Source organism: Takifugu flavidus, chromosome 16 (genome assembly GCF_003711565.1).
Source record: "Takifugu flavidus isolate HTHZ2018 chromosome 16, ASM371156v2, whole genome shotgun sequence".
NCBI classification, from domain to species: domain Eukaryota; kingdom Metazoa; phylum Chordata; class Actinopteri; order Tetraodontiformes; family Tetraodontidae; genus Takifugu; species Takifugu flavidus.
Genome location: NC_079535.1, coordinates 3,765,946 through 3,786,146, shown reverse-complemented (window position 1 = coordinate 3,786,146; position 20,201 = coordinate 3,765,946). Strand labels below are relative to the sequence as shown.

The window sequence follows — 20,201 nt, the reverse complement described above, 5'->3', positions numbered from 1 at the left end:
CCCACATCCTCTTGTTGGTTGCTATAGCATTCTCAAGCACCATTCTGCCGAGTCCCAACCCCCACACGGACATGCTCGGCGCACTTGTAATAAATTATCCTCAAGTGAAACGACTGAAACGAGCCGGGCCGAAGCCGGACAGGGCCACTTTAATGAATCACACCTCATAAACATTTTCATTTTTGCTTGACTTGACCTCCCGGGGCTTTTATGCGCAGCCACCGCGGCAGCGCCTTTCTCCTCCACGGCTCGCCATCTCTGCGGGCCCGCTGTTACCGCGGCTCTTATCTGCCTGCTGATGGCTGATGTTATGCAATCACCTTTAAAAAAAGAAAAAAAAAAAGACAACAGCAGACAACATCTGTGGGCGGAAGCCTGGACTCGGTCCTCCTCCTCCGTGAAGCGCAAACGTGCGCGTCTGGATGCAGAAGCGCAGATTTGACTCTGGCAGCGTCGCGAGGTTTGGTGGAAAACTAAAGCTCACGCGTGCATATATCGGTGCATACATCAAACGCCCTCATTACTCAGTTCTCCCCGTCCACCACAAATGATCCCTGCTGTGTTTTGGCAGTAAATCAATACGGGGGCAGAGGAAAAAAATCAGTTCTAATCATCTGTACATTTACCATCACAATCAACAATCAAAGCCAAGACCTGGATCTTTATTTGTAGGTCTGAACCGAACAATTTCCCCACTGTGAAAGGCAAAATTAGAAGCCTGGGTTCCTGTTAGCGGCTCTTAATGGCTCTGATTTGTGAACTGCTAAATAAGGTTATGTAAATTGATCCTGAATGTAGGCAGGGGCCCGCAGGTGACAGGTGCAGCCGCCTGAGGGTGGGGGCGGGGACGGGAGGGGGGGCTTGCTACTGCTGGTGGAGGTGGTAATGGGGTGATGGAGCTGGATGTATCTGCAGGGCTGGTGGGGGACAGACACACTGAGGGGAGACGCGATGGAAAAACAAGATGATCAGGGATCTTTTGAGTGGATATAACATATAGTCACAGAATGGCTAATGCAGTCTGTCAGCTCTACTGTAAAAGCCCAGAAACAAAAAAGTTACTACTCTCATAGTTTTGTAACCTCAACAAAGTTTTTTTTTTTTTTTTTTTTAAAGTAAAAAACACAATTGTTTTATTGGGGGGTGTAGGATTCTGAAATTAGCCATTCTCATCATTTTCCCATCATTGCAAACAATCTACGGGCTGATGAATAACTCACATCATCATTAATCTGTAGCCCTTGGAAAAAGTGGGCATATAAATTTACTTATAGTACAAAAGAAGCGACCCGGGTTCCCCTCCATGACTGCTGTTTTCTATGCATAAAGGCCAAATATTCTGTTCATGCGAATGCCATTTGTCAGCTATTTATCTACATGTTAAAAGTACACTACAAGAGGAAAATACATCAGTTTATATAATCTCCTCTTGTAGAAATATATTTTAAAATTATGTAATTGTGTGCAACTTATACAAGATCCTTGAGCAAATAGTTTTAAGAAATAAACATACAGTAAGTACAGCACCAGCTGATGCTAACACTAGCCACCAGTTTCAAGACAAAAACACAACAAACATATCAACAAAGAGATTTATGTCACAACAGACAGTTGTAGGTCTACTATAAGTTATATATACATTGATAACCTCTTTGTTAAGTTATATTCAGAGCCATTTTTACCCCCAGTGTTTCTGCTCAAATGACTCCCCCTGTTCAAAAATACTCGTAACCAAATAACACCACTTTCACATCAAGTGTTTGTGATTATCCGCCAACAAATATCTCACGTCTTGATCAGTATATCTGGCAGACAGCCAGGTCTGGCGTGTTCTCCGTGGTTCTGACTGAGCGTGTATTAACAGAACCATCAACATGCAACCTCTCAGGGGAAAGACTGAAGCAGACTGAAGCACTCTGACTCACTGCAATCGACTTGGGTCATTTAGGCTCAGCTGGATCCCGTCTCATCGCAGGAGGAAGGACAAGGAAGGACAAGTGAGAGTCACAATAACTGGGATGAAGCATACTTTCAAGACGCTGTGTGCCACATTTTCAGTAATCTATTGACACAAATTGCATATAATGCATACTGACGTGCTTTCTATGGTGTAAAATGACTTTTTTTAGTGCAGTTTATTGTGAAATGTCAGCTGTGGAAGGTCTGAAAAGCTGTAATGTGACAAGCTGTAAGTAAAAAGAGTTGATAATAATTAAATAATCATCCATTTTACATACAAAGTAACAAATAGAACAGAAAAACAAATAACATGGCTCAGTGATGCTACTTTTGCAAATAAAATGATCTCCACTGATTTCTGAACCTTTCCACCAGGACTGAAAGGAAAATACTTCACTGCTATTGACTGTTTTCAACAGCTAGCAGCTAACCTTGTCTGCTAGCTGGGGGAGAAAACCTGTGGTGAAGAGCCTTTTAGTGAAAACAGCTGTGAATGACATGGTGAGAATGGAAAGGACGACGCAAACCAGTGGTGCTGCAGGTCACAAAGGGACAAAGATGAGATTAAAACAACCCACAGCTTTGACTGTTTGAATTATGTAGCCATGTGCCACACTGTTAAAGGAGCAGCGCGTGAGAAATTTAGTTAAAATAATTATAAAATGGCCCTAATATGCCAACAAAGATTAAGGAATCATGTTCATTTCAAATACTGCTATCGATGACAACAATAGCCCAGTCAGAATATTCTCATTTCAATAGCAAAGTGTCATCCCATAAATAATGTTCACGTTAGCATTTTGTGTTTTGTCCTGTTGCTCCAGCCAAAGTCAGTGGCAGCATCAGCATCCAGGTTAGCAGGTACCTGCTATGAATGGATGATGTTACAAAACCTAAAAGGCCCTGTTCCTGACAATGTCCTGAGAAAGCTAGAAACAAAACAAGGATCTGTATCGATGGAGAAGGCTAGGAGATGAATTTGAAGGTTGACCCTGAAATTGATCATTTTAGGTAAGATCCAGCTAAAACCCCATGCACGCATTTTCCAAATCCATAGCAAAGCATTTCATCATGCAGATGACAACGTATCGAAGACAACAACACACTGTAGTACATCTGCCGGGGCAGTAGGTGGCGGTAATGAGACAAACCGGCATACACGCAAGGGCACTTTTGTCCTCGGAGCTTTATGGGAGGACATTTTCAGAACAAGAGCGAATCTAATGGCGAGCAACAAAGTTTGGAGTGGAGGTTGAGTTGCTTCAGAAATGCAGCAGACAGGGAGTTACTGTTGCTCTGGTTCTTCTTCTACTCTCAATGTTCTACGCCCACACATAAAGCTCGGTTGCTTAAAGCTGTAGTGCGCATGCCCAGTGTGGGCTGGCTGGGGTGGGGGTGGGGAGGGGGATACCGCACTCCACAGTATTTTGATTGTGAGTAACATCTTTAGACTTAAACCTGCTGCAACGTAAGACTGGTATTCTATAGATGACCCTTTAAAACTAAATTTAGACCGTAATTATTTATGTATAATAAATGGAAAAAAAAAAACAGTCTGAAAGAACGGGATGTGACAGTGTGCTGACTGTTTATTTCCACTCCCTTAGGTTAGGATTCTCTTGTCATTCTGCTCCAAAATGGACTTTATTACTAAAGTCGTTCCACTTTCAGCAGCAACAAATTAAACATCTACAAGAGGAACTGACTTGTTTGCTTGTGTTTTTTCCTGTTCCGACTTGTCATTGGCGTGAAGTTCAAGGTGCTTTTGTGGAAAGTCAAAGGCAAACAATAAAGAACCCAAGCCATCTTTATCCATGCAGAGACTCTTCACCCACTCCACACAGCAACCTGTAGTGATTAAGGAGTTACATGATGGTGTCTGGGCATCCTGCAGCGGTGGCAGGAACAGCAGCGTGCAGGTGTAAAAGCTGGTTAATAACTTTATGAGTATCCTCAGTGCTTTGTCCATATCATTAATGCTCTTCACGGGCTGAAGTGGTGTAAAGTAATAAGTTTAGGCTTCGAGGTTTCGATGGCGGCTGCATTAAAGTGGAGTGCAGCGTTTCCCCATCATGTGATCTCGGTGAGTCTGGGCCGGGTTTGCCTTTGAGGCTAATGTTCAGGCTCTTGTTAGGACAGTTTGATGGTTTCTGGGGGACAAATTCTCTGCTGATGGTGATCATCAGATCTGTGGATCTACTGTAAATTTGATCTTATATATAACATACATTTAGATCTAATATTGCTGCCTCATTATGATGTTATGTTGATAAAATGCTTTTAGGTTTACTCCAGGATTGCAAATTCCTTTTAACACTGCAACAAAGCAGACTAAGCATGGTAAAAAAAACAAAAAAAAAATCTACACTACAAGTTTTCTACAAATCTTATTAGGCGTAGGTATATTTAGTTTATTAGCCAATTAACTAATGTTATTATTGGGGGGGGGGGGCTACAAGTACAGAAGAATAAGTTGAATTATATATTTCAAACATTTGTTTTAAAACAAGTTATAATAATATGGGTTGTTCTTAAACTTCAAAAATTGACTTGTGTAACAAATTATTATAATTATCACTAATTTGAAGATACTCTTGCAAAGTGATGATTTTCTGCTTGTTTTGCTGGTGGATGAGTGTATTCATTTTAACTACAAGTTTTACCGACTCTCCTGTTTATGTTACGTTCTACCAACATCAGGCACCACGATTAGGCTCTATAGCAGAACCTTTGTGACCTTCCTGTAGGATGATGAAAGAAAAGGTCAGCAATGCTGATGTACACAATTTTCCATCTAACAATGTGTAGGTGAAATCACCTTAATGGTTTATTAAGGAATTACGATGGGGTAAAACAAAGTATTTATGCACAGCATCATCATTAATGATGAGCAATAATAGATATTAACCTTTAGTTAATTTGTGGAAAGTGGAAAAAAGCTCATATTTTAATGTAATATTTGCCAATTTGCATAAACTATTTGCCTACATGCGTAGGTATATTTTCATTTTTCTCATACTGATTAACAGTAATTGAGCTTCAAACCTATGTATGTATGTATGTATGTATGTATGTATGTATGTATGTATGTATGTATGTATGTATGTATGTATGTATGTATAAAAGTTGTAGTTTAAAATTCTATATATTATAAACAACTCTGCTTCTAGTATATTCACAAATATACTAAATTGGAGATAAGGTTTTCTGAGGTTTTAATAAATCAAAATTCCCATATGTTAGATAAATATTCTAATAACTGATGATAATGTCACATGTGTTGCTAAAGCTTCCCTATTTTAAATTTAATTTTAATCATTTAAATTTTCTTCAACAAAGAAATCTGGTGATCTTATTGGATATTGAAAGAACTTGACTGAAAACTGACATTTTATTTTATTACGCTGGCAGTGGTGTCTGGGATCTATGAGTCCAGTTCTGGGTGCAGCTGAGTGACACCTGATCAACATCTCAGCACAACTAGAGTAAAGATTCTTATCTCATCATGTGTCATTTATAAAACCGCATCTGTAAAAAATGATCAACAACCACAAAAGAAAAATACATATCACATGGTTCTTCCTTTAAAAAAGAAAGAAAGAAATATGAATAAACACGGCTCCTGTCCCTGCAGACAGGCAAATTAAAATGAGCAGTTTTCTTTATTTAATTCCTGAGCTCCATGCTGTGTGGGAACAGTCAGCCATGGCTCAGCATGTCAAGCCATGTCAAGTGTTACAGTTCCCTTCCTGTATCAGGGGGGAATATCACCCCAGAGATGAATTAAACTAAAAAAGCTTGTCTTCAGACCCTTTCCTAAAATGATTAACCCGTAGTTCTGAGTGGTTGTGCTTTCTCATTGCCTGTAATTGTTCTTTTTCTGTTGTTGCCTTCATCAGTCTCTCTCCCATTTATGTGAAAAGAAGAGAAAAATGTCTGAATAGAAGAGGGAGCTTTTCCCACAGTCACTCAACTCAGAAAAATACGCCATTGTCACAGGGTTCCCATCCCAGTGCCCTGCTGAACAGTCCGCTTTGGCTGACAGACAGTGTTCCTAATTGAATGACCATTCTTTCCCAGTTTGAAAAGTGATGGAGAAGTTAAATGTGACTCACATTTCAGTCCATCCATTCTGCAGGTAATTATGTCCAGTAGTTTCTTTTTGACAGCAGATGGAAGCTAATTAAGAGTCACAGTCAGTAACTATTTTAGTTTAGTGACGTTTTTGAATCATTCAGGGAAACATGTTGCTTTGGCAGAGGTTCCTCCTGTCAAGCATTTAAACAAAAAAATACCAAAGAAGGTGCTCATGTCATATTGCCATACTATTAAAGGATAAATATGATTCTTAATGTTGCTAAGTTCACACACATTGTCATTCTGTTAAAGCTGACTGCTTGCATCAGAAATAATTAAAAAAATTTTTTTTTACCCCAAATAGCTTGGTTTAAAGTGTTAAATAAAGTAAAACACTAACACAGAATCATTGACGATTTCATATTTAATTTTTTTAAAAAAATAGGACACAAGATGGAGGAAGGTTTAATATTCTCCATATTAACTTTAATAAAATAACTATTCCACAAAGATTATCTTCAATAAAGTTGTCCGAGTCCACTTTATTTTACAAAATACTCCAATTTGCTACTATTACTACCCTTAAAAGTGTTAAATAAGAATAACAATATTAACTTTACTCCTTCTATAGTCACACTGCGGCGCCTGCCACGGAAAAATGTGCTGATTATTATTAAACTATTATGAAAATGATCTTTAATGACTTTTTACATCTAAATATATCTGATCAAAATTGCTAAAATAAAACAGTTCTTCAACCGCAATGCAGTCTCGCCTCTCGGCACGCGCGCGCCGCGGGCGCAGTCTTCTTTTCCTCTCGCGCGCACTCGCGGTCCCAGGTCCACCAATCAGCGCGCAGTGACGCTGACGTCACGTTTCTGTAATGGCGGAGACAATGAAGCAGCGTGAAAATAGCGGTGTTTTGAAGGACTCCGGTGACATGTCCAGCTACGGGGACTGCGTGTGCGCCATGCTGAAGCTGTTAGCACAGTTCGGGGAAGAGGTTTGTTGAGCCCCGGAGCCCCAGGCCTCACGTTTTCTCCTTGCGGTCGGGTAGCACATGCTAATGTTTTTAGCAGCCCTGCTGTAGATGGTGTACACAAGTCTTTTCTTCTTTCACTTCCACGCTTCAGGTGGCGTTTTTAACACCGCGTTACAGTAAAATAGACTGGTTATGCTTCTGCTTATCCATGATGTTCAATTATAAATGTGAATGTCTGGGTTATAAATCAATCCACGTTACTACAATGCTTTAATTCATTTACTTAGTATAGCATTTAGCGCTACATTATTCAATACTTCTATTTTGAACTAACGTCGTTCTGAAAATCACGATAAATCCAGAGTGTATGAGGTCCATCATTCATTTTTAGACCCTTAGAATTCATGAATGTCCTTGCACATAATCCACATTTGCCGTATCTGAAAGCTCCAGCATATATTGATGAAGTCACATTCACCGTAGTGGCTTTATAGCTGTCCTTTCTTTCTTAATTCCTAAATGGGCTTCCTCCGACAGTCTGTTCCTTCGAGCTGAACAGGTTAAAGAAGAGACAGCAATACTTAACTCCTCAATCAATGTGCTTTAGTACTGACCTGTTAAGACTGACGTGTGACTAAAACCCTCTCTAAATTTCAGCTTAAATTAAACAACGCTGTGCTGAGAATAGACGTCAATACCGACGCTTTGGACCTTTCTACGACGCCTCTCGCTCAGGTTTACAGTTCTTTACAGCAGCATATCACAAAATTACAGGTAAAGTACTTCTATGCTGACTTTGATGTGCTACATTGGAGAAAACAATCAAATGAGATGCATTGATGATTAATAAAGCATTTTCCAGTCAAAACTACCTTCTGATACACTATCGTCTTATTGTTGTGTGTGTGTAGGCTGTTTCAGACAGGTTAAAGCCTTTGGTTGATGCTGATGGGGACACATCAACTAAACCAGACAACACGTCAGACACTGCTGTCACATCGTCGTTATTCACGCCCCCGACGACCGAACTTCCGGACTACTGTCCTCTCAGAACGGAGGCTTCAGAAAGCAAGACGCCAGCAGACGACGTCATGGTGCAGATAAGAGCGGGGAAGTCAGAGGTTCGTCTCAGTCAGCAGTTTTACCACGGCCATATTTTGAGCCCTCTTTGCTCCCCATCAAGCAAATGAATAATCATAAGTAATCGCACCCGATGATGTGTACATGGAGCAAAAGCTTGATGGAGATCCGATAAGCTGAGTTCAGTGGAGAATAAGGGGTTCTTTAGTGCTGAGTTCGGGTAGAACAGAGCACATTGGTGGAGGGCTTTGAGAGAGGGCCAGGTCCTTGATGGATTATGAAGTGGATGCTCATTACTCTGAGATTGCATGTGGATGAAGGACAAGAGGCCCCATTCTGTTGTACATTTATTTTGGTAGCCAAGCAAACAGTATTCATTTTCCGTCATGTGACGATGACAGGCCGTTCAACCTTTTTTGGCTACCTGGAATCATTTCCAACTACCTTTCACATTCCGTGTCATTGCTGCATCTGGTTTGCCTCAGATCATTAATCTACCTGCAGGTCGGCAGAAAGATCTCATCGCGTTCTTGACATCTCTGAGTAGCCCATCGATATATTTTATCATATTATCTGCTTTGTCTTTCCGTTGTGACCCAGATTGAGCGGAGAATATCTGCATTTATGGAGCGCAAGCAGATGGAGATCAATGAAAACAATGTGCGCGAGTTTTGCAACGTGATCGACTGCAATCAGGGTGAGAATGGGAAAGAGGTTGGGGGCAGGGTGGAGAGGGAGTCTGCACACAGATTGCCAATGTTTGGGAGAGAGCTGATTTCTACAGGCGAGAGGTCAGGCTGAACTGCTCCAAGAGTGGTGTTGAAGTAGCTAACACACTCAGCCTCAAAATACAACCAGCTTAGTCCAGAAAAACACAAGACGGGTTTTTCTCTTTTTTTCTGTTAAATTCAAAGCCTGTGTGAGACACCAATTATAGAAATCAGAACACGCTAATGGTAATTGTTCCAGACTGAGCAAGAGAAAATTTAACAGCGCTTAAAATTTGATTTAATTCTCAAATTTCTTGTGTAGAAAACAGCTGTGCCAGAACAGATGCAGTTTTCACGCCTTATCCAGGTTTTAAAAGCCACGTGAAAGGTAAGAATACACATTCACATTGTTATTTCAATTAAATTGACTTGTTTGTGAGCCTGTTAAACCACTATAAGACTGAGATATTTCTTTTTTTATCCATAATGCCTTTTGTTCCACCTGCCAGTTACGAGGGTAGTGAACACTTATGGGCCCCAGATTCGTGTTGGGGGGGGTCACGGAGCAGCTGGGGAGCAGCAGAGGGGCCTGCAGACAAGAGACTGTGGAAACGCCGCCATAGAAGAACGACTTCAAAACATCGAGACTCATCTGAGGCTCCCAGAAGGTCAAAGATAAATCTAAAAATTCATTTCGTGCCATCAAAGTCTGCACATGCACCGACCTGCTTTTATCCAGGATTTTAAAAATCTTCAAATGTTTCTTCTTCAGCGGGTCCAATTCCATTAAACGTCTACCAGAGGCTAAAGAAGCTGGAAGACCGGATCCTGGAGTTGGAGGGACTCTCGCCTGAGTACTTCCAGTCCTCAGTGAGTTTTGTGGCTATTATAAACACACGCATGCTGAATGTAAAATATGGTTTGTCTGTTTATTCTAGCATGATTTCCATTTGTTTAACACAAGTGTGTGAGGCCCCATTGCAAACTAAAACATTCATTTATTGTAGGTTTGTGTGTTTTTTAAGGAAATTAACTTTGAAAGAGCAATTTGTCTATGACAAAAATGTACTCACATAAACACCTCGTCATGATCAAATTTCATTTAGGTCATTAATGCAGCAGGTTAGATTTGCTTTAACATTTCTGCCAAAGGCGTAAAAGTCCCTTCTTTGAACTGCCCAGTCAGAATACAGCCTTCAATAATCCACATCCACAGCAGATTTTCACAGTCACACAGAATCTAATTTCCCATCCTGAAGGAGTCTGTCCAGCATACGTTTAGTATTCTGAGTAAGTGTGCTTAAGATGCTGCATGTCTCTTCACGCTGGTATTTCTCGGCGCCGCATGCTGCTCCTGTGAGTACGCCGCTGCTCTCTATCTGCTTTTGACTCACTGCATGTTTGTGCGCGCTGAGCAAGAGACGTCAAGTGTCTTTGAATAAACTGATGGGGTCTTTTATATTCAGAGTGCTGTTTTTTTTCACACACACCCCCCCCCCCCAATTTCTGAAAATACTGTAGTTTGGGATTTACTGAAGAGCTGTACACAGTTGGCCCACGGAGCCAGGAATGTTTTAACTCTCAACAGCAAATTATGCAGCATGTTAAACAATTCTACACTGGTTTTCAGTTGAGAGTCAAAGATGTCAGATTAAAAGCACATCTCTTGTTGCAACTCGTGCTTTCTCCCGTGTTTACCGAAACATCTTGTTCATAACCAAAACATTTCAATGAAAGCAAAATATCACATAAATCTATGAAAGTAAATGGATCCGTGTTAGGATTCTTTCATTCCTTTGCATTAAAATGACAAACTCTGCATCCGTGTCCCCCCAGGGTGGGAGAAAGGTGAATATATGGAATGTTTGCTGCCTTTCTGTTGTAAAATATCAAGTGTGTGAGGTGATTGAGGCAACATGCCGTAACCATTTTCTGTCAATCCTTTGAATCTTTTATTTAAATTCTCATTCAATCTGATATAAAACGCAGGAAGGTTCAAGGCTGCACCTCTCCACTGAAGAGAGCTGGGTGACATTGGGTTCAACACGGTGTTAGCTTTAATGAATTACTCTGAAATGTGAAAGTTCTAACATGTGCTTCTTTTTGTAGAGTCACCTGCACAAGCGACCAAAGACATCTCCCATTCAGGTCAGGAGCTCTTTTGTTTCCTTCCCCTGCTCTCCGGTGGTTAAGGTTGCCCTCTTTTGATCATTCCGACATTTTTTCCCTTTAATTTGTCCTTCAGGCCTGCAACCTGACGGAGCTGGATGAGAAGATCAGCGCTGTGAAAGCGGCACTATTGAAGAGAGTGAATGAATTTGGGTCTGGATATGGCAGCGAGTGCCCGCTGTAGCACCGCCACAGCCTCTCTTCAGCTTCTCCACATCAAACTAAATGCAGAACTCCATGTTTTAGTGACTCATGTTGGTATTTAGCTTAAACACAACAAATAAAAGCTGCTACAATAGGACATTGTGCCCTCCCAGTAAATATGGACTCATCGCTTCCTCAATAAATTGCCATTTTCAGGTTTCCCAACAATATAACTGTATTGTAAACCTTTTTTCCAGCCATTAAATTTCTGTATAATTCCCGTTTCTACCTTGAATGTGCAATGATGAGCCGGCTTTAATGCGGTTGAGACGCCTAATTTATCTGACTGCTGTGTGACGATGATGCTCCCTAATGGTTGTCATTATAGTAAATGACCTGATTACCGCATCTCTGTTTGGAAAACATATTGGAGACTCAAACAAACCAGCGTTCAATGAGACGCTGCTGTGTTTGACACTGTGACATGCTCCCATCGAGCAGCTGAAGCAATTATTACAACTCTGGGCTCTCCAAGTGGATAAATGAGTTATCCCTGCCTGGTTATGGGATTAAAAACTATTTGAATTTAGGTCTGGGTGAAAGCAGCTCACCGTTAACTATGCACGATCTCAATATCCACCTGCAGATCACCTAAGCTGCCAGATCATGAGAGAAGGGCGTGCTTTTTTTAGACGGGAGAAGAAAACTTCCCACGGAAAAGCCTGGATAATAACAGTAATTGTGAGTTTAGCTCAGCTTATTCCTCCCATGAAGACTGGTCAAATGACACGGTATGGTTAATTACAGGTGGAACGTGTCGTTAAGTGTATCCAGGCCACCCGTGGCTGTAGAAATAGAATATCCCGCTTTCTCGCCTTGCCCGATATTCCGTCTGGATCGCTTTATGGGCCCCGACGTGCAGCAGGGGCTTGGTTTCACGTGTACGCGGCCGGGCAGGTGCCATCAAACTGATTGGACAGGGTTATTCCACAATAACACACAGCATTTTCCAATCACAGCTGCAACAGGTGTGACAAGCAGCAGCAGCGGAGGAAACCCAACTTTCTCACGTCTTTTGAAATTACTGTAACCCCTCTCCCTTTCTCTGCTGTGGCTCTTTGTATGCCACGTCAAGATTTATTTCAGAGTTGATTGATGGAGTGACCTGAATACAATAGAAGACGTTGCATTGTGCCCCCCCCCCCCCCCACCACCACCACCACCCCTCCTTCCGGAGATATTTCACTCTGGATGCGGAAATGGGAATTTTCTTCTTCACCCCCTCTTTCAGGTGTGCCTCACTTGTTTGGCTCTGCTCCAACAAGGCTGGAACCTCGGTGGCAGCCGGGGGCCACAATGTGCTGGGAAGGGGAGCACTTGAGGTGAAGCGACATGGACGGAGGCGGAGGGTGGGTTTCAGGGGTGTGTGTGTGTGTGTGTGTGTGGGGGGGGGGGGGGGGTGTTGTTCATTGTCCCCCTGGAGCTTTTGTCTCAGACACAGTCCCCCTTATGAGGGTTAATGAGGACAAATTGGTCTGAGTGTAACAAATGGATTACAGAGCGGTACAAAAGGTTGTATTTTGTGGGCTGCGTTTGCCGGGATCCACCCATCATCCGCCTATTGAGCCGGGAACACTGACTGGCGTCTGCGTGAAGTGGCTCACTAAATATCTCATTATCTTTATCCTGCCAGTTTTATTATGTGAACACGCCATGCACGCAGCTCATCACTGGATTTAATTAACATGTTAAGGCCTGCCACGATTAAACAATCCGCACTCCCTGCAGCCTGTGTGGGGAATATAAAGTCAAAACATCAACATTAGTGTCAGTGGTTGGGGCTCTAAAGTTGGGTGGGCATAGTATACCCTTTCAAATGGACAAAAAAGCCACTTCCTCATTGACTCCGTCTAATTCCTGCCTGTCAATCAGTCCTCCCTTTGGCCAATTTCTTGTTATGTGCTTGGGAACCTTGGTGAAAAAGACGCGGAGGTGTTCCTCGACTTCTATGGGTCCGGTTGTATTTTCTGGTGAGGTCGAAGGAGAGGATACATATCCATTCATATCTCCCAAACTCTTAATGGGCTCCATGCCCTTCAAAAAGAAAGCTCTTTCCTGTGACTAGTCAGCTCCAGTCTTTATTCATCTGTGGCTCCGTGTCAAAAAAGACTGTTGCTCGTTTGTGCCCCGAACAATGAGGAACATGGCTAAATCTCGAGCTGGGAACAAAAGACAGAAAACAGGCTTTTCACTCAGCAGAACATTAGATTCTGACACATTTTGCCATGGCCGTTTTTTCTCTCTCTCCCTTACCCTGAGTGCTGTGGCTCTGGTCTTTTAAAGAGACCACCTGTTGGCAACAAGCCTGTTCTTTATTAGAGACGGCCTTATTATCGCGGGATGAGGACCGCCACAGGCTAACTTTTTAAAGTTAACCCTCCGGCAGTTTGCAAAGCTGGTCAACCGGGAGCCATAAATTACATACGACCACTAGAAAAAATCTATTTCTGCTCATAATTTTGTATCTTGTTGTTTTGAACGAGGACTTGCCAGCATGAGCGTCAAGTGCTCCATTCAGCCTTCTTGTGGGTTATAAATCTGGCAAAGAAGGCGCTTGAATGTAGGCAGCGCCGCGGTTCTATAACAGACCTGGAGCAATATTCACGCTGGCCGTTAGCACAAATCCAAAATGTATTAGTTATTATAAAGTTGGTCTTGTGATTCCACTCAATTATTTCTGCCATCTGGAGGGGTTTGGTTCTTTCTGAGCAGTAGATTTGAGCAATTTTCAACCCTCAAAACATTAGCATAAGGACAACGATAAGGATTTTCACCACTGTATGCGAAAGTATTGTCGCGTATAGAGCAATCAAGTGTATTCTTTGACTTTGAATTGGAGATGACAAACACGGGCTCGGCAGTCTTATTCAATTTGATAGCTATGGAAATGTAAAATGCTATCGGCATAAAATGTGTCATGCATTGTAGACCCCCCCCCCCCAACAAGATGCTTCAAAGCTACAGGAAGAAATCTCTTTTGGCCCTCAGGTGCTGTCAGAGCAACACATACCTCTGTCATGCTCATGCCATCACTCTAGAAGCCTGCCCGATGTACTTGCACTTGATTCCTGTTCGCAAACACCCACGAGGTAAGGGGGTGCGCGCACCTGTGACCCTCCCCCGTGAAGCAGACAGCACCAGAGAGGATCCCCCTGCAGCCTATGAGCTTCAAATAGAGGCAGTCAGCTGCTCTCTGTGGCCCTGCTGCCTCTGGAGTTGAAATGTGCCTGTGGTATTGCTGGGAGGGAGCAGCGGGTGTTGAATTCAGGCAATTACAATCAAGTCAGGGCATAGTTAGAGCGTGGGCCCCGGCAGCACCTGAGCTGGATGCTGATGAGACACTTAGCCCTAAACCTTCATGCATTGGCCTAGGATTCCAGCAAGCCCTTCATTCCCCACTTTCCCTTCACTTTCCGCAGCAGTAGACCCCCTACTGGACGCTTCCACTTCCTTTCACCTCATTTAGGCCTCTAGGGCTCTTTCACCCCCCCCCCCCCCATTCCACATTGCTGTACTTGTGTGTTATATAGGTGGCGTGGAGTACTGCACTCAATCACTCTTCATTCATTCACACTGTACTATAATAGACAGCTACTCTGGCATTGTCCTTAAAGCAAGACAACTCCCTCTTCATTATTTCAGCAGCACCTCCCTTCCTGCATCCATCTTTCACACACCAGACCGTCGAGCTCAGACCTCATCACATCGCCATCTCTGCAATATACATCCATTTGCAGGTATCTGACTGAGGGGGGGGCTGGGTGTCTGGAAGTGTGTGTTACAGGGACGGGGAGAAGGAATGTAAAGGGAGGTGCGGTTCTTGAATATCTATGACCCAAGACTATGGAGTCAGGCATCACAACAACACTCTTAGCCCCTTTTTCCAATAAGACGCTCTCGAGCCTCATGGCTCCCGCCCTCTCTCAGCCACCACACTTTGCTGAAGTATCATTAAGATTGTAAAGGGTACGCTGCCATAGATCTCAGATTTCTGCAGAGGTATAGACGCACCAGATTTCAGACGTAAAGGTGTGAATGAGGCGTCTAATATGAGGGGGTCGTGCTCCCCGTCCTCATCTGCAGTCGGTGCCAATGCATCTTTCACGCCGCGCTTCAGGGCTCCGCATTGTCAGATTGCGAACTTTCCTTTCAAATCTATTTTCTTTGTCCATCTGTGGCCGCGCGTGCTAGTTAGAGCCAGGCATAGTATTTTGTGCAGCCGAGGGGTAAAGGTGGAACACCTCTTTCACGCTTTTTTCGCCGTAATGGTTGTCTTTTGATTTTTCCAGGGCTGCCGAGACTACCAGGGATTGTCTCTTTGAAATTATTCCATTTTGCCAGAGAAAAAGAAAATGGATTGTGCTGATCCTGTTTTGTTCCTGTGGGGACGGCTGCGGTATTATCCCGGGCTGACACCGTTGGCGAAGAGGCAATCACAGTGGCCCTCGCTCTGACAAAAACACTCCATCTGCAAGGAGAGGAGGAAATCACACCACAATGATGTCTGACTCTTCTGCCTCACTTGGGCAGCTGGGCCCTGGGTCCCGTGAACCGCTCCACGACCAACGCCACAATGGCTGTTATACAATCACACAAACAGCGCGCTGCAAATCAGCAGCTGTAACGTACAAAAGCGATGCACCTGCCGTCGCACACAATTGTTAGGAAACTATTTTTTGGGGGGGGGGCGGTGAACCGAACGGCTTTAGCTGCGGGCGATTGTTAGCATTACAGGTGCTAGAATATTGTCAGTTGACCCTGATTTTAGCCCTCTGTAATAATACCACCCCTGTGTTTCTTTTCCTTTTTAAAAGCTTGAAACCCACTAAGCTGTTTACCCACAAAACACAAATACTATTAGGATAACAGGCACGTGCATGCACATACACACACTCACGCGGCAGATAAAAGATAAGCGGTGGTGAGCTGGCCCTGTTAGTATTCAGTCGTGTCACCTCTCTCCCTGCACGTCCCATACCTGGAGATCAAACGCACTTCTTTGTGAGAGAGGCCTGACTCCCTGCTATTAGCAAACAGAAGAGAGCCCAGCTGACACCACTCTTGAGATGTGCCACACAGACGGAGCCCTGTGATTACAGCACAATCCTGAGGAGACAACCCTCCACCCCGCTCTAGCCCAACCTCCTGAAACTCCTCACACACACACACACACACACACGCAGAGAACCCCCTCACCACCTCCCCTGCATGACAAATTCACCTATCTCTGAAATAGATGTTAATCTCTCGCCCAACCCGGCGGCCTCTGAGACCTCGTTGACACATATAGCCGCGGCTACAGCATGAATAATCAATAGGGCAACATTTTCCTGAACATATTTCTCTGAACAGGTCATTTACTGGGAATAATAGCGTGCGAGATTAGAAGCTAAGATTGGCCTTTGAGAAGGCTGGTGGTTTTAGAGTCTGGTGTGTGTGCAGGTCTGGGGGGAAGAGCTCAACACAGAGGGACCCACATCTGTGTCTTCCTAGAACTACATGAAACCCGATGAAGGTGAAATAAGATGAGGAATTATTTATCCGTGAATGAGGCAGATGCTGAACTCATCCAAAAAAACCTTGATTTCAAAAGCTCTTATACACGCTGGACTGGCAGAGGATGAAGAAAGCATCCCGTGCACACAGTAACCCCCTCCCCAAGTTAAACATCATATGCACGTTCTGCCTGCCTGTATATCTATTCACCCCGTCCCTCCTCGGCACACCCTGCACATAAACACGTGCGCTCAGACGAGACGAAAACCTCCATTCTGTCTGCAGGGGCAGGAATCAATCTCACATCCCTTTAGTTAATCTGCAATGGCTCTCTCCAGATCCTGACACTAATAAGGTATTGAGCAGGTGAGGCCAGGGGCTGAGGACGAGAACCGTGCGAGGGGAGAGGCCTGCAGTCTGGGGCCCGACTGACGGCTGGCACTGTTCCAGTGCAATTATGGGGCTTGTGTATGGGAGAGAAGGGTGCAGGAAAGAAGCTGCAGAGATAGAAGGGAGAGGGAGAGGCACAGAGAAAGAGCGAGAAAGAGGGTGGGGGGGGGGAGAAAAATTGATCCCATCTGTGGTATGATGGTTAATTAAAGCAGCTCTTGAGCAGCCCAAGGATGAGAGGCTTGGCTGGGCTCCTGGAGGCACAGCTCTGATTACTCACACAGAATGGATGGTTTCTTAGCAATGAAAGGAGGGGGCCAAGAGCTGCCTGGTGGGGTGCAAAGACGACGTCAAGGAGGAGAGACATGTGCATGCTGCACCCTCCACACATGTGCACGCACACACATCCACCGGGCTCGCAGGCAGGCAGGCACGCACTTGCGTGCATATACATATAAAAGCGCAAACACTCGGTGACACTCGGTGCATACGGGAGCCCGTGCACGCGAGTGCAAACATCATCAAATTAGATCAAAATAATTGCGTCAGGAAACTAATCAAATATAATGAGAGTCCACTAAATTTCTTTAACGAGAGCAGCACAAGAGGTTAATGACAAAACAATCAAAGTTCATGTAATTATAGCTTATGGTGCATATTAATGCCTTTCTATATCGATGCTGTAGATGACTGATGAAGAATTCTCCTCAGTATGAAATTGGACTAGATACATCTTTGATCACCCCAACAAGCTACCAAAGATCTATTTTTCTTCTCCAGCTCACCCTCCCCACTGCTGTTGACGGGCCATGGGTAAAAGCAGCACTTTGGCCTGACCCCACCCTCCCATGGCGGATGGTGGTATTGCATCGTGTTGCCATTTTCCCAAGAAATCTGAAAAATAAATGGTCATCATTAATATTATTTTAAAATATCAACGGGATTATTATGGATTTCTTCCCTTTGAATATTGCAAGATACTCAATATAAAGTTAGATTTAAGTTCTGCGTAAGTTTAAGTCTGAACGTGCATTAAAAGAAACCTCCAAATCTAAGGAGTATGAATTATGTATATAGTGATGATTTGATGGCTCCAAAATAGAAAGAGGATAGAAGCGGCTGATTGAGGCGTGTCACGTGGTGCGTCGTTAGCCACCGTTAGCGTCTCTTGGTGCAGACGTCTGAGGTCAGAGCCCTCTGCTAATTGGTGTCGGGCCAAACGCTTGTGAGCTAAATGAGAAAATTACACGTTCCGGGGAGGAATCAGCTGCAGTTGTTGGGGTGCGGCTGCAATCACGTCCGCGTGGCGGAGAGTGGCGCCCGGCTCTCTACGTATGGAGGCCCAGGAAGACATGAAGGTATACTGCTCAGAGCATGGAACGGAGCAAAGGTTTTCATATTTTCACGGAGCCGCACTTTATCCTATATTTTCTGTGGAGCCAGTATCTTTTTCCCTCTTCAAACTTCCACGTTCGCCAGAAAACTCTAATTGATTTAACAGATTCTGCTTTTGAAAGAAAGGAATTTTGCCATTTTTTCTGCATTGTTTCCTGTCTGAACTGACTTTTATCTGTACCACTTCAGCTGATGCCTTTTCCTCATTAGCAGACCCTTTTTTTCCCTCCCACCATTTGTTAACGGCGTCGTCTATGAAACACAATCACCATCCATTCAACATCATCTACATAACAAAGTATTCTTGGATTTTCCAATCATCTTATTCAGGCTCTGATGAACAATATTCTACTTAAATGATCCTTTATGTGCGCGGTGCCCGTGGAACAGGTGACGGTGTACCTGTGCTGATGGGCTGAGCCAATTATTCACTTCTGAATGCAGCATTCTTCCACTCCTCCAGCACGCCCAACAAACAGACAAACAACAATGTCTGCTAAATGACTAAAGTGTTCAATTGCCTTCTTTTTGTTCTTTACCTTCTTCCTGCTCTCTGCTTGCTCTCTCTCTCTGTGAGCCAGACTCCTTTGGTGGTGAGCGGCGCTAATCTTGAGTAAACGTCATCAACTGTTTGCTCATATCGCCCACAGAAAGCTCGCCGTGGCCTCCTTTGTCTCACTATCAGTTGTTTGAAGAGTTGTGTGCCGTAATGGCGTGGTCAGCCAGCGTCACCCGCTTTGAAGTGCTGGGCGTCTCATCTGACCTCTGTGGTCACGCAAAACGGACCCTCGGGGAGGGAATTTTAGAAAGCTTTTATAGAAATATGGTGTGTGGAGAACGCCCTCTCTGCGTTTAAAACCTGGCAGTTGCATAAAGGGGATTGTAATTCTAAAGCAACAGTCAGTATCACAGCTATGCTAACACCCCTGGGTGCAGCAGGTCAGGCTCTGCAATACTGATTAATGACACAGCATCTATAACAAAGTTAAACGGGATTGAACACACAGCAGTGATTTTCCATGACTCCGGGAGGAGGAGAGGTTCTCTGTAGACTCTTTCTGTCACTCTTCCTGTTCCCTAATGTAAACTCTGTATGCACATGATTGGAGCTAATTCTGGTGAGGCCTCCAGCAGTGAAGCAGCCACCAAATGCAGGTATAACGTTACATCAGTCCTCTTTCTTTTGACATTAATTCATATTTGTAAGTCACACTTTAGTCCTTTATACTTATTTTGCAAATGAAGATCATTGGATTGATTAATAATGCGAGACTGCAGACCCTTGGCCCTTTTGATGCAATCTCCTTTGATTTAAAAGTAAATTGCTCATTTACAACCAGCAGACATAATGAGAAAATCTCGTTAAAACATAATCACACTTATTTTAATGTCTGCAGTTGGGTCCAAAGCCTCCAAACACAACCCTCAGAGGTTTTAATAACCATTAACAGTTTTTGGTTTTTTTCAAACTGGCACCAGACTTCAGGACCCGGGTGAGCAATGACAATAGTGCATTAGGGGGTGGGGGGCAATTGTGAGTCAATACCAGAGGCCCTGGACTGACCCTACAGAGGATTACGCACAGAGTAAAGATGGCTGCAGCACTGTTGTACGGGCGCACGCTGCTGACATCCTCGCAGCACCGGTCTCAGCAGAATCTTCCTCGGATACGGAGCCGCCTTTGCCAAGATGAATATTCTGCCTGGGCTGGTATCCAGGAAAGGCTAGAGCGAGCTGAG

At 43.8% G+C, this 20,201-nt stretch overlaps 1 protein-coding gene across 1 annotated transcript; it reads left to right on the top strand.

Annotated features, from left to right (window-relative positions):
• The first annotated feature begins 6,870 nt into the window (after positions 1-6,870).
• On the top strand, positions 6,871-11,401 carry mbip (MAP3K12 binding inhibitory protein 1). The gene is made up of 9 exons (XM_057059373.1): positions 6,871-7,039; positions 7,676-7,792; positions 7,930-8,139; positions 8,699-8,795; positions 9,131-9,196; positions 9,318-9,476; positions 9,581-9,678; positions 10,918-10,956; positions 11,054-11,401. Exons 1-9 carry the CDS (start codon positions 6,920-6,922, stop codon positions 11,159-11,161), a joined length of 1,014 nt encoding a protein of 337 aa, XP_056915353.1. The 5' UTR covers positions 6,871-6,919; the 3' UTR covers positions 11,162-11,401.
• Positions 11,402-20,201: the final 8,800 nt, after the last annotated feature.